General features: G+C 37.1%; 1 protein-coding gene across 1 annotated transcript in view; it reads right to left on the reverse strand.

Moving 5' to 3' along the window:
- Nucleotides 1–440: 440 nt before the first annotated feature.
- Nucleotides 441–12,669, reverse strand: part of atp1a3a (ATPase Na+/K+ transporting subunit alpha 3a) — a 31,305-nt gene continuing 19,076 nt past the window's right edge. The window contains exons 8-21 of the mRNA XM_052584697.1: nucleotides 12,259–12,527; nucleotides 9,401–9,599; nucleotides 8,575–8,819; nucleotides 7,394–7,586; nucleotides 6,946–7,258; nucleotides 5,852–6,002; nucleotides 5,577–5,745; nucleotides 4,555–4,709; nucleotides 4,260–4,383; nucleotides 3,983–4,128; nucleotides 2,551–2,681; nucleotides 2,338–2,439; nucleotides 2,163–2,254; nucleotides 441–1,490 (exon numbers count right to left, since the gene is read on the reverse strand). Of these exons, the coding sequence (XP_052440657.1) occupies nucleotides 1,462–1,490; nucleotides 2,163–2,254; nucleotides 2,338–2,439; nucleotides 2,551–2,681; nucleotides 3,983–4,128; nucleotides 4,260–4,383; nucleotides 4,555–4,709; nucleotides 5,577–5,745; nucleotides 5,852–6,002; nucleotides 6,946–7,258; nucleotides 7,394–7,586; nucleotides 8,575–8,819; nucleotides 9,401–9,599; nucleotides 12,259–12,527 (2,318 nt within the window). The 3' untranslated portion in view covers nucleotides 441–1,461. The remainder of the gene's footprint in view (nucleotides 1,491–2,162; nucleotides 2,255–2,337; nucleotides 2,440–2,550; nucleotides 2,682–3,982; nucleotides 4,129–4,259; nucleotides 4,384–4,554; nucleotides 4,710–5,576; nucleotides 5,746–5,851; nucleotides 6,003–6,945; nucleotides 7,259–7,393; nucleotides 7,587–8,574; nucleotides 8,820–9,400; nucleotides 9,600–12,258; nucleotides 12,528–12,669) is intronic.

A 12,669-nucleotide genomic window follows, 5' to 3' on the forward strand; every position in this document is an offset into this window, starting at 1 on the left:
CCACAATTCTCATTAATATGCTGCAAAACTGTGTTTTGTTAAAATTGTAAAGCATTATATCAGTATTAAAAGAAGTATATGGCAGTATTTTTGTACATTATTATAGTCTTAATTAAATTAAGAAGCTTTGTGTCTGGAAAGGATGATTCTCATTATCTAAATATAGAAATGAGCAAATAATGACAATAACTGAGAATAATGTGAATTAAAAACTGAAAAAAACATCTGGATGCATTCTGGGTGATATTCTACTAAACTATTTACTCTTGTGAAATTACTTTTTGATATTTACAAATTAAAAATGTTGATTTTGAACTCAAACACAGTGTGAATGCATGTTAAGGGCGTCCTGAAAATGCAGTGTATTTTTTAAATTTGCACAGAAAATTTCATTTGATCTCAAGCCAGACATCAGACACAAAAACAAACCGACGCCAAGCTGAGAAAAGAGAGGGATCCTTCTTCTTTATTTCATTTTTTGCTGTTGTTTCACATATTGGTACATTGCTTTTATTCCATCTATTTTCTGCACTTATTTAAACAATGAAATCAGCGAGAATCCTCTTTTTCCTAGGAGACAGAAAGATTGTGTTTTCTCTTTTTTTAACTGGGGAAGAGGGGAAACGGGGGGCGGATAGAGGAGGGAGGCTTCTTCACATCGTTCACGAACAGACAAACAGACGGGGACAGAGAGACGGACAGAAGGAGCAAGAGCTGGGAGGGAGGGAGGGAGGGAGAAGTGCAGGATAAAAGGGGAGGGAAAAGAGGAGCGAGAGAGAGAGAGAGAGAGAGAAAGAGTGAAACGGTGGCAGTGTGCTTTGTCATATCTGAGAAAAATAAAACCAAGCAGCTCTCAGACACACTTCTAGCATAAAAAAACAAACAAAAGAAGTTATGAATGATTAATAAAAACAACACTCAAAAATACAACAACAACAACACGGAAAGAAAACACTCTTAGAAAGAGAGACGGACAGGTGCCAGATCGGGGAGAGGAAAGCTGTGCTCCTCTTTTCCCCAGCAGAGGGCGAGAGTCTAAAAGAGTGAGGATCTTCAGGTTATTGTATTTCTGGACAGTAAAGATAACAGTAACGGAGCATGGCAGTGTTTGTACAGGAGTCCCTGTCGAAAGTGACTGAGTCTTTAAGCAGCTGCTGGGTTTGCACACGCTAACAGTGTGTTAGGATCAGTATACTGGCAGATTCAGCTGTAGTCTTTGAGCAGTAAAAAAAATACAAAAAACAGGAGATTTGTTGTCTTCCTCTGTGGTTGGTCCTCTCACCTTCTTCTTTTTTATTTCAGTAAAAGGAAGGAGTAACATGGCTGTTTCTGTATTGGTGTTTTTATAGTGAAGGGAGGAATGAGTAGAATGTGAAAGATAGAGAGAGAGAGAGAGAGAGAGAGAGATAAAAAAGAGAGCGAGGGAATGAGGGAGAATCAATTAGAGAAGTATTTGACAATTTAGTAGTAAGTCTCCTTTTCAACCCAACCTGAGATAAAACAGAGAGAGAAAGAGGATTATTAAAATTCAGCATCAGTAACATGGATATTAAAATCATTCCTTGTTTGAGCAATCAGATATTCACAGAACATTCACATGAGGAGCATAGAGATCACTTTATTTTTGCAATACTTCCTCAGCACTTATATGACTACGATTGATCATGAATCAGTTGATACAGTCAGCTCCAATGAATCGATTCAAAACTGATTAAATGATTCATCTGCATCATAATCTCTTTGATGTTCACATGAGTGTCATGTGACATCTTCCATGCAATAAAACATTTTACTAAAATATATATATGTAGGTCAGTTTCTTTAATGAAAAAAAATATATATATATATATATATATATTATTTTCCTTTTGGTTAATTTAGTGTAAAATATTTTAGAAATAAATACTTGGTGTATTTTAACTAGATATTTACTGTGTTTTACCAAATTACTATATTATAATGACTTACAATAATCATGAATTTATTATTATTATTTTTTGCAATGCAACAATACTACTGTTTTACTGGATTTTTGATCAAATAGTTGCAGCCTTGGAGAGCCAATGGCAGAGTAAATATGTAAATATCAATACTTTTATACTGAAAATCATCATAAGCCTAAAATATGTATCTATATTTAAAGAATAATTCAAGTTCTGTACCTCCTGGGTTCCGGCGCAGGATGAGTTTTCGGATCTCATCGTAAACAAAAATTAAGAAGCTGTAAGGGAACGCACAGAACCACCAACTGGGCCTGAGAGAAGAAACGAGAGGATTCACATTAGTTAAACTGATGCTTCCTTTCACTATGACACTGTTCCATCAGGAAACACTCACTTGAGAGGATACATCCTGAGGGCCACGTCCATGCCGGGGCAGTACGACAGGAAGGCAGCGAGAGCCGTCTCCTCAAACAGGCCGAAGATCAGGATTTTATTCCTGCAGAGAACAAGCACAAGCACAGTCTGCTTCAGTCACTGCTTCATATCTGATTCAGCTCTCTGCTAATGAGGAATCCCAGTGTGAGCGGGACATGAGAGAGATGCTAACTTCATGCCCTGCTGGAACACAGAGTTGCGGCGAGTCTTGCAGATGATGACGTCAGCCCACTGCACCACCACGATACTGACGAAGAAAGCCGTGTGACAGGTGAACTCCACGATCTTCCTCTGCTCATACGTCTGACAGAAAGATGACATTTATGATTACACATTCTCATGTGTTCACATACTGTACACTACTGTTCAAAAGGCTGGGTTCAGAAAGAGTTGACATTTTTTGAAAAACTAATTATGGCTCAAGAATGAAATAAATGTGATGTGATGGAAAGACATTTATAACATTACAAATGGGTTCTATTTCAAATAAATGCTGTTCTTTTGAATTTTATATTTGTCAAAGAATCCTGAATTTTTTTTAGTCATGGTTTCCACAAAAAAAAAAACAACAACAAAAAAAACATTTATAAATATAATGATTTGGTTACAGAAGTTTCTGAGGGATCATGTGATTACATTTTAAAATATTTAAATAGAAAAAGGTATTTTATGTTGTAATACTATTTTGCAATATTACTGTTTTTACTGTATTTGTGATTAAATAAATACAGCTCTGGTGAGCTTTTTTCAAAAACAAATAAACCATACCAACCCCGAATCTTTTGAATGGTGGTGAATATTACATGTTTATGTTTTGCTAATAATCAATGAGATTATAGAATTTATTAATGGTTTAAATTATTTGTTTAAGTTTGAAATAAGTCACAAAATTGTTCATATCATTTTTATTAGTTTTTGTTTTTTTATAAATGTATATACAGTTTTTTATTCAAATTTGTATTTTTTTTATTTAAAAAAATAATAAACTAAATACCCTTTAGTTTTAGTTAATTTAGTACATCAATGATGCCTCTGAACCTAGCAGAAATAAAATATGTTTTTTATATTTTACTTCATTTTATTAAAAATAATAATAATTTAGCATTTTAGTTTTATTAATTTAGTCTCAGATAACTATAATACTCCTTGTTTAGATATCTCAATCATCTATACCTTTTTTTTTTTTCTATCTTCCACATTGCCAAACACTTATGAACTATCTCAGTGAATGTGTTTGAACAACAACCTATAGATGCATCCTCATGAATACGCTTGGCTTCCTTATCTTAGTTGCACTTCCTGTCTTGAAAATCTGCATGTTCTCCTGTATGGTTTTGTTTTCTTATGCCAAACCCAGATAATTAATAGCTAAGATGACAGGCCTGAAAATAATACAAGCTTTTAGTAGTTCTGTGTTTTGGTCAGCCTGTCTGAAACAGGATAGTTGGTGCTTTTGTTTGTCTCTTTATAGAAGCATCTGTTAGACTAATAAATGTAAAATGCAATGTACCTTGCTTTGTTCAAGAGCATCTTCCAAGTGCATGAATGTCAAAGCTGTTCTATCAAAGCTGTGTATAGTTTGTGTCATGTGACGCAGTGTTTACCCATTGCTGTCCGTAACTGTCCTCCAGGTCATTGTTAGAGCGATCGTCCCAGTTTAGCCGGATGCCCACCAGCAGACTGGGAAGCCAGCCGTTCTCAGCCAGAATCACGAAATAACTGAAAAATCCTCCCAGGGCCTGAATCATACCTACATATGACAGGAAGTCACTTTTATTCAGTTCCCTTCGGGTCAGTAGACCAGTCGGTTTCTTTCTACAGCAGTTGGGGTTTTCCAAAACCCAATTAAAATAATTTTTTATAATGTAGCAGCTCACTAACCGATCTGTCCATAGGCGATGCTGATGAGACGCTCGTTCACCAGCTTGTCCCTCTGAGGGTTACGAGGCTGGCGCTTCATGATGTCACTCTCTGCTGCTTCATAAGCCAATGAGATTGCAGGGACCTGAGATGGAAGGTAATGATTGGTTAATGTAACAAGGGAGTGTATTTCAGAAAACTAGAAAAGAACAGTTCCAGTTACATTGTTCAATATGTTCATTATTGAAATAAAGACATTAGATGTGTGTGTGTGTGTGTGTGTGTGTGTGCGTGTGTGTGTGTGTGTGGGGCTCACCATGTCAGTGCCCAGGTCAATGCAGAGGATGGTGATGGTTCCCAGAGGAAGAGGAATGTTGACTAAGATGAAGAACAGGAAGGGAGTGATCTCAGGGATGTTGCTGGTCAGTGTGTAAGCGATGGACTTCTTCAGGTTATCAAAGATCAGACGACCTGCGAGAGAGCAAAAAAGCATTATTACTGAGCCAAAGTCATTTCTCTCATTCTTCTACAATGTGTTCCTGTGCTTTTCCAAAATTTGTCAAGGCATTTTGCTTGCAAAGAAGTGTCATGCATATAATTAAAAATATATAAGTTACAAGATTGTTTTAATATTAATTAATACACATTTCAAAATCGAAAAACCTTTTTTATGAAAGTTACTATACTAAAACATGCCCATTGTGTTTATTAATCAATTTAAATGTCACCAACTCTTCTTAATTTTTTGTTTACATTTTGTTGCTTTTATTTATTAAAATAATTAAAAACTATAGTAAACTAAAACTAAAATTGTATACATATAAATCAGTAAAAACAAATAACACTATTAATACAAATACTGATTTTATCATGTTTTTTTTTTTACATTTATTGAATATAACCATTAGTAATTTATTGAATATAACAATAACCATTTTATGTAATATTTAATAAATGTTTAATTTGAATGAATACAAATTAATACAAATATTACCAAGTTGTTATTTTTTTTTAATTCAAACATTAAGCTATATTATACTTTACTATAATACAACTGTTTTATAGTTTTGTATAAAACATTTTTATCTAAAATGTAATTTCTGAATTATTTGTATAATTTTTTAATTTATATTATATTATATTATGAATGCTTTATGGACCTCAGGTAGACTAGCAACCACTGGATTTGTGAAATCTAATGGCGCTCCAATTTAATAATGAACAAAGATCAAAATCCAGGTCATAGACGAAAATAATTGCCTCATATGAGCTGCCTTCATTTTCTGGCTTGCTCTGGATTTCTTTCTCTCTTTCCCATTTCCTCTCTCTCTCTCTTACCTTCCTCAACTCCAGTAACGATGGATGCAAAGTTGTCGTCCAGCAGGATCATGTCTGCAGCCTGCTTGGAGACGTCTGAGCCAGAGATCCCCATAGCAACACCGATGTCTGCCTTCTTCAGAGCGGGCGAGTCGTTCACCCCGTCACCAGTCACCGCCACGATGGCGCCCTAAACCACACAGAGAGTGTGTAAAAACATAAGCCAGCTGTTTCCCTTGATTCTGTAATCATGAATAATAATGGACTACAGTGATGTGTGTTATTTAGGAGTGCACCTGTCTCTGGCAGCCCTCCACGATGATGAGTTTCTGCTGGGGAGAGGTCCTGGCGAACACGATCTCGGTGTGATTCTTCAGCACTTCATCCATCTGGTCCTGCGAGAGGTCCTTCAGATCTGAGCCGTGGATCACACAGGCTTTAGCATCCCTGACAACACACGCATGAAGAAAGACAAATCAAGACTCATCCTCTCAGGCTGTATCAAAATCAGATGAATTTGTACAGTTGCTGATGTTTTATTTATTATTATTATGTCTATTTTGCATGACATCCCGTAGCTAAATAATGTACCGACACTATTATGGGGCAAAATCATGTTTCTCCATTGATGGACATTTAAAATTGAATATATTTGCACAAATAAATTGCTTATATTTCGCTATATATATATACACTCTTAAAAATAAAGGTTTCAAAATGTATGTTTTATTATTATTATTATTATTTTACAGTGATTCCGTTTAAAAACCATTTTTAGTAAACAGTTCTTTAATAAACCTTGGTTTATTCTACATTTGAAGAACATTTTAAAATATAAAATTTAGTTTAAACAATCATTTAAAAGGTTCTATTGATGTTAAATATTTAGATTTATTTTTAAAAGTGTAGCTGTTTTACCAGTGACCTGCTTTTGAAGTTATTATAGAGAATATTAAAGTATTTTTGATTTTAAGTATAGTTCAAACAAGCAGGATTCAATTTAGACATGTTCCTGAATCAACATTCTTTGTCATTCCTAGAAACAATATTCCTATCAAGCAATAGACACCATATCCTAAACCTAGCCTACTTCTGAAAGGAGATGATTGGTGGAAAATGATACTGTTAAAGCCTAATCCCTAACCAGTAATCCCATCAGTTGATAGGAATGCTGTCCCAGCACTGAAAAACCTGCTGATCCAGGAAAACATCCTTGGGAAGATCATGAAATTTAAGTACTGGCTTCCTAACCAGCTGGGATATTTTTATCTATAGTATATTATTAAAGTATACAGGAAATTATATCAGGGAAGATACAAAATGGATCTTAAATCAGAAATGTGAGTTTGGAATACAATGCAGTAGGTTTCACAGGGGTTTTCAGCTCTACCTGGGGTTGACCTGGCTGACGGGGATATTAAGGCGAGCGGCGATGTCCTCCACCGTCTCGTTACCCTCAGAGATGATCCCCACACCTTTAGCGATGGCCTTGGCCGTGATGGGATGGTCACCGGTCACCATGATGACTTTGATTCCAGCCGAGCGGCATTTGCCCACGGCGTCTGGGACGGCGGCTCGGGGAGGGTCGATCATGGACATCAGACCCACAAAGCACAGGTTGTCTGTCTGGAAGTTAATGTCGTCTGTGTCGAAGGCGAATCCTTTGGGGTACTTGTCCTCAGGCATGAACAAGTGGCAGAAACCTGGATGGAAGGAGGAAAAGACACACTTGACTTCAAGATCCACTGGTTTGGTTTTAAAGGAAACAGGAAACAGAAAAGCACATGCAATACTGTAGTTGATTTTCATATCCTACGTCACATCTCAGTATTTCTCACCCAGCACTCTTTCTCCCAGTCCTCCGAGCTCCAGGTAGGCGTTCTGGAAGGCCTCCTTCAGTTCCTCGTCCATGGGCTGCTCTTTGCCCTGCACCATGATGGTGGAGCAGCGGTCCAGGATGCGCTCTGGCGCCCCCTTCATCACCAGCAGGTAATGGCTGTCAGGCGTCTCATCCGTCTCGTGCACTGAGAGCTGGCGGGAAAACACATCCGAGCACATGAGAATGAGTGTTCATGAGAAACTAATAATACTGGAGATAAATGTGACTAAAGATGAGCCTGTTTAATCAGAATTAAATGAAATATCTTAGACTAGAGAATTTGACTAAATGGACAGCTGTAGTTTTCTTTAGATCAAATCATTCATAAATTCAAATTAAAATGATAGACTAAACTGTAGTTTTCTTAAGAGTTCGTATTGAGTTTTCTTAAATTCTCAAGTATTGGGTAATGCCGAATTAACAATGCACGATTTTTCATAGGCGAAATCGCCAACAAATGCCCGAAATCAGAGAGAAATCGGTGCCCTTTAAAGCAAGTGACAACCATGCAGTGTGAATTATCAAAGACGTGATCTGAGGGAATTGTCGACATGTCGCAGAAAAAAATTTGAAAAAAATTTGGCATGCTAAATATCTGGAGCTGTTGGTGATTCACAATCACGCTGTGTGCAATGATTTCTGACTGAATACTACATTGGTGATGACCTACAGCCAATGAGAGACCAAGAAACAGGGCAGAGGGAAGTTCGGGGAGGAGTTATAGACCAGAATATCAATACTTTAATAGATATTTGAACAATTATATCATACAGAAACAAGCACAAACATTTGCTTGCCCAACCACAACATCAGCATAAGAATCAATCCAATCCCTGTTCCTGCATCTCCCTCCTGCATAATTAATTTTTATTTTTCTCCTTGCTATATATATATTTTTAATAATACAGTCTCACTCGAAAACTCCAGTCTGATGCATGCAGGTTCTCGCGTTATTTCCTTATATCTTCTCGTGTGTGTTTTGTTAGTTTGCGGACCAGACAGAGCTGAAACCCCCTGTCGCGGATCCATCATGCTATCTGAACACAGCAGCAACTCACAGTGTGAACTTGGCATAAGTGAAAGTAACATTGATTGAATGTTAACAAGTTAATGGATTCTGATACTAGACGGTAAACAAACCTGGTATTTGTTGGTGGAGTTGAAGGGAATCTCAGCCACTTTCTTGTTCTTGTCCCTCATGGCTTTGACGGAGCCACATGAGAGCTCGATGCACTTGAGAAGAGCCGATTCAGAGGCGTCCCCTGCGACATCACGCTTCAGGATGGGCAGAGAGTCCTGTCCCGCCTTAAACACGGCTCTGTTACAGAGCGCCGCCACACGGGCCAGAGACAACCACGTCCCAGAGCTCTTGTCAAAGGACGCACCTGTTAGACAACACACTCAGGTTCAGTTTCGGAAATTCACTAAGGCTGCAATTATTTGATTAAAATAGTAAAGACAATAATATTGTAAATATTTCTAAATATAAAATAACTATTATGTACTGTAATGTATTTTAAAATGCAGTTTATTTTTGAGGCAAAGCTGAATGTTTATCATTATTACTGCAGTCTTCTGTGATGAAGATGATCCTTCAGAAATCATTCAAATGTGCTGATTTGCCGCTCAAGAAAATATTATTTTTATTACCGATGTTGAAAACAGTTGTGATAATGCATATTTTTAGTGAAAGCGTCAATATTTAATTTTTTTAGGATTCTTCAATGAATAGAAAGTTCACATAAAGAACAACAATAATTTTCAATAGAAATCTTTGGTGCAATATTACTTGAGAGATAATATTATTTGAATACTTCATATTTATAAATATATTTCTCCTGGTTGGTTCACAGTTGGTTTTGATTCGTTTTAAAATGGTGTTAGTTTTATTTAAAAATAATAATCCTGCTTTGGTGACATTTGAAATGCCTGTACTGATCTATTCATTGCATCCTGAGCGACTCACCCGACTGATCTTCTGTGGTGTCGGCCTCATGGATCTGATTGTCGAACCACATGTGAGCGACAGTCATGCGGTTCTGCGTCAGGGTGCCGGTTTTATCAGAGCAGATGGTGGATGTGGATCCCAGGGTCTCCACAGCCTCCAGATTCTTCACCAGACAGTTCTTCCGGGCCATGCGCTTGGCCGTGAGCGTCAGACACACCTGGGAGACGCAAACAGAGAGAAACCCAAACAGAGGAGCAGTGGAACAAAAGGAAAGAGGTGGAGAGAAAAAGAAGCGAACAGTTTTAGTGGCATTTCATTGTTGGTGGACAATGCAGCCTCGTGCATTAAGAGAACCGAGTGAAATCAAAAAGAGCCAAGCACAGCAGGAAGCAGAGGTCAGAAACATACTCAACGCAATGTCTGCCTTTATTATTGATGTCAAGAGGTGAGCCAATCAAAATCGGTGGTATAATCACACAAATGTGTCTTTTACTTGATTGAAGAGTCGAATTAAATGCCAAAATGATCAAATGTAACATGCTCTTATCATCCAAAACCCTTCAAATATGACACACTATTTTAATAATGTATGATGCATTTTGTTAGTTAGGGTTTTACTTGCAGTGAGGAGAAACAAAACTTTTGTGCAGACCATATTTTTATGAGGTGAATTATTGTCTGCCGAGAACATGCAAAATGCAGTTACCAAAAAAAATAAAAATAAATGACAACCAAAAATCAAGAGACTTAATCAACTGTTCTATTCAGCTTCTATCACATTAATAATTATTTATATCGATTGGCCTATCCAGGACATTTCTGTTTACTTTTGTGCCCTTATAATTTCCAATATAGCACCCTTAGAGTAACACTGAGAGGCCAAATTCATTAAAAAATATATTTTAATTAATGAAACATACAAGTTATAAAGGGCAGCACAGCTGTTTTTTTTCCTTCAGTAAATCAGTATATTAAAATGATTTCTGAAGATCATGTGACACTGAAGACTGGAGCAATGATGCTGAAAATACAGCTTTGTAATATCTTTTTTTTTCTTCTCCTAATGAAAAAAACTATGAATTTTTAATTAAAACAAAAAATTACCATTTACTGTATAATTTATAATATAAACATTTAGAAATGTAAAATTTGCCAGTTGGGTCCAAAAACATTAACAACCTCACTGACAATTTTTTTTGCCAAAAGTCTCAGCCTCCACAGTGTCAGTGTTTTTAGCATGCATATTTAGCATGCATATTTGCACTGCATTATGAATTACACGTTTCTTAATGCAGTGATGCAAAAAACCAAGCTTGACGTCTGCGTAAAGTGTTTCAGGCCTAGATGTGCACAGCAGCCAGAGGCACAGCACACAGCACAGCCAGAGCCCCGTCAGTCTCTGTGTCGCAGCCACTAGCTCACACAGGCAGCTAAAGATACCACACAGTAATACTTTTTCAGATTTTCATATTGGCCTAGGATTTCAACAGTGAGAGTCTGTAAAAGAACACAGGAAGAGAACGAGAGGAACAGACAGAGAGAAGGAGAGAGAGACAGTGATAGAGTCACGAAGAGGCACAGATATGAAGGATTCGAGAGAGGGAATACAGTTCAAGAACACACACGATGATATTCAACACTACTGACACCACACACACAACCACAGAGCAGAAGCCACAACACTCACTGATACACTGAAGAACAAATGAACCGCAGATGGACAACAGATTCAAGTATCTGTATATAATCTCATGGAATATGTTCAGAATGGCATACTACTAATATCTGAACTAGAGAACTACTGTAGGGTTCTGTAGTACACTCTTAAAAAGAAAGGTGCTTCACGATGCCATAGAAGAACATTTTTGTCTAAATGGTTCCATAAAGAACCTTTAACATCTGAAGAACCTTTCTATTTCCCAAAAGTGACTAACAAATTTATTAAAACAAATTTATGTAAGGTTTTCAACCAATTTTGTAAGGTTTGTGCCACTGCTGCTCTTAACTAACAGTATTGGTAATTACCAAAGTCATTTTTTCTCTTTCAGTATTGGTTAGACCTCCATTGTGTGTAAGCTTTTGAATGACAGTAGTAAGCTATTTCTAATGCTATAATATAATTATTGCTGTTATCTGTGAAAGAAAGGCAGAAATTTGTCAAGTGCTTTATAGTGTTTTACCCAATTAGTACAAAAAGTACATAAACAAAGTAGATAAGCTGTTATCAAAGGCAAAGGAGGCCATTATTGTTATTATGTGAATAAATACTATTTAGTTGTTCCAGTTTGTTCTTTGTTCAGAAATTACAATAACATTTTTAGAATTCAATTTTTTTGACAGATTTCTGAAATATTTGTGTTTTCTGTATTATGACAGGTGGTCTAATAAATTGTTAAGCACTGTATGTTTTCATAGCATTCAGTTGGCACATTTGTCTTATGGACATTGGGCAGAATGTAAATAAAGAAAATAGGGGTTTAAATCAGATTAATAAAAAAAATAATCTTCAAATAAACTTTAGTTGCAGCTCTAATTGACTGACATACTATTGCCACTAGTGAGAATATATTGTAGCACACTACTGTTTATTTACTCGGTAGGCAGTGTGCAGTGATACTGTGCAGTATCTACAGTAGTATATACTGTGAAGTATGTTAGTATGCAGTATGTCCATTCCAAACAAAGCCATGGACAAAAGATACAGAAACAAAAAAGACAAAAAACACACACACACACACACATCACAAATTATACTGAAAAATAACTAAACCAAACACGTACTTGTCACAGAAACACATTTGAACATTAGCAGGGACACCAACACACATCCCACACTACAACATCCTGACACTGCATAAGCCCCTCAGGTGACTCACAGTGACGGTGGCCAGCAGACCCTCGGGCACGTTGGCGACGATGATGCCGATGAGGAAGATGACGGCCTCCAGCCAGGAGTAGCCCAGGATGATTGACAGGATGAAGAAGGTGACGCCCAGGAAGACGGCCACGCCGGTGATGATTTGGATGAAGTGCTCGATCTCTTTGGCGATGGGGGTCTTTCCGGTCTCCAGGCCGGAGGTCAGAGTAGCGATGCGGCCCATGACAGTTCGGTCACCGGTGCACACCACAATCCCACGAGCGGTACCTGACCGAGGAGGAGAGAACAGAAGGACATCATTATAATCATCAGAGGATATTAGAAAATATATAAATAACAAGAAATAGTGATTTAAATTGATATTACATATTATAATGTGAGAACAAAGAGTGTGTGACCTATGCTGCAA

The sequence above is a fragment of the Carassius gibelio genome, chromosome B19 (genome assembly GCF_023724105.1).
Source record: "Carassius gibelio isolate Cgi1373 ecotype wild population from Czech Republic chromosome B19, carGib1.2-hapl.c, whole genome shotgun sequence".
Lineage (NCBI taxonomy): Eukaryota > Metazoa > Chordata > Actinopteri > Cypriniformes > Cyprinidae > Carassius > Carassius gibelio.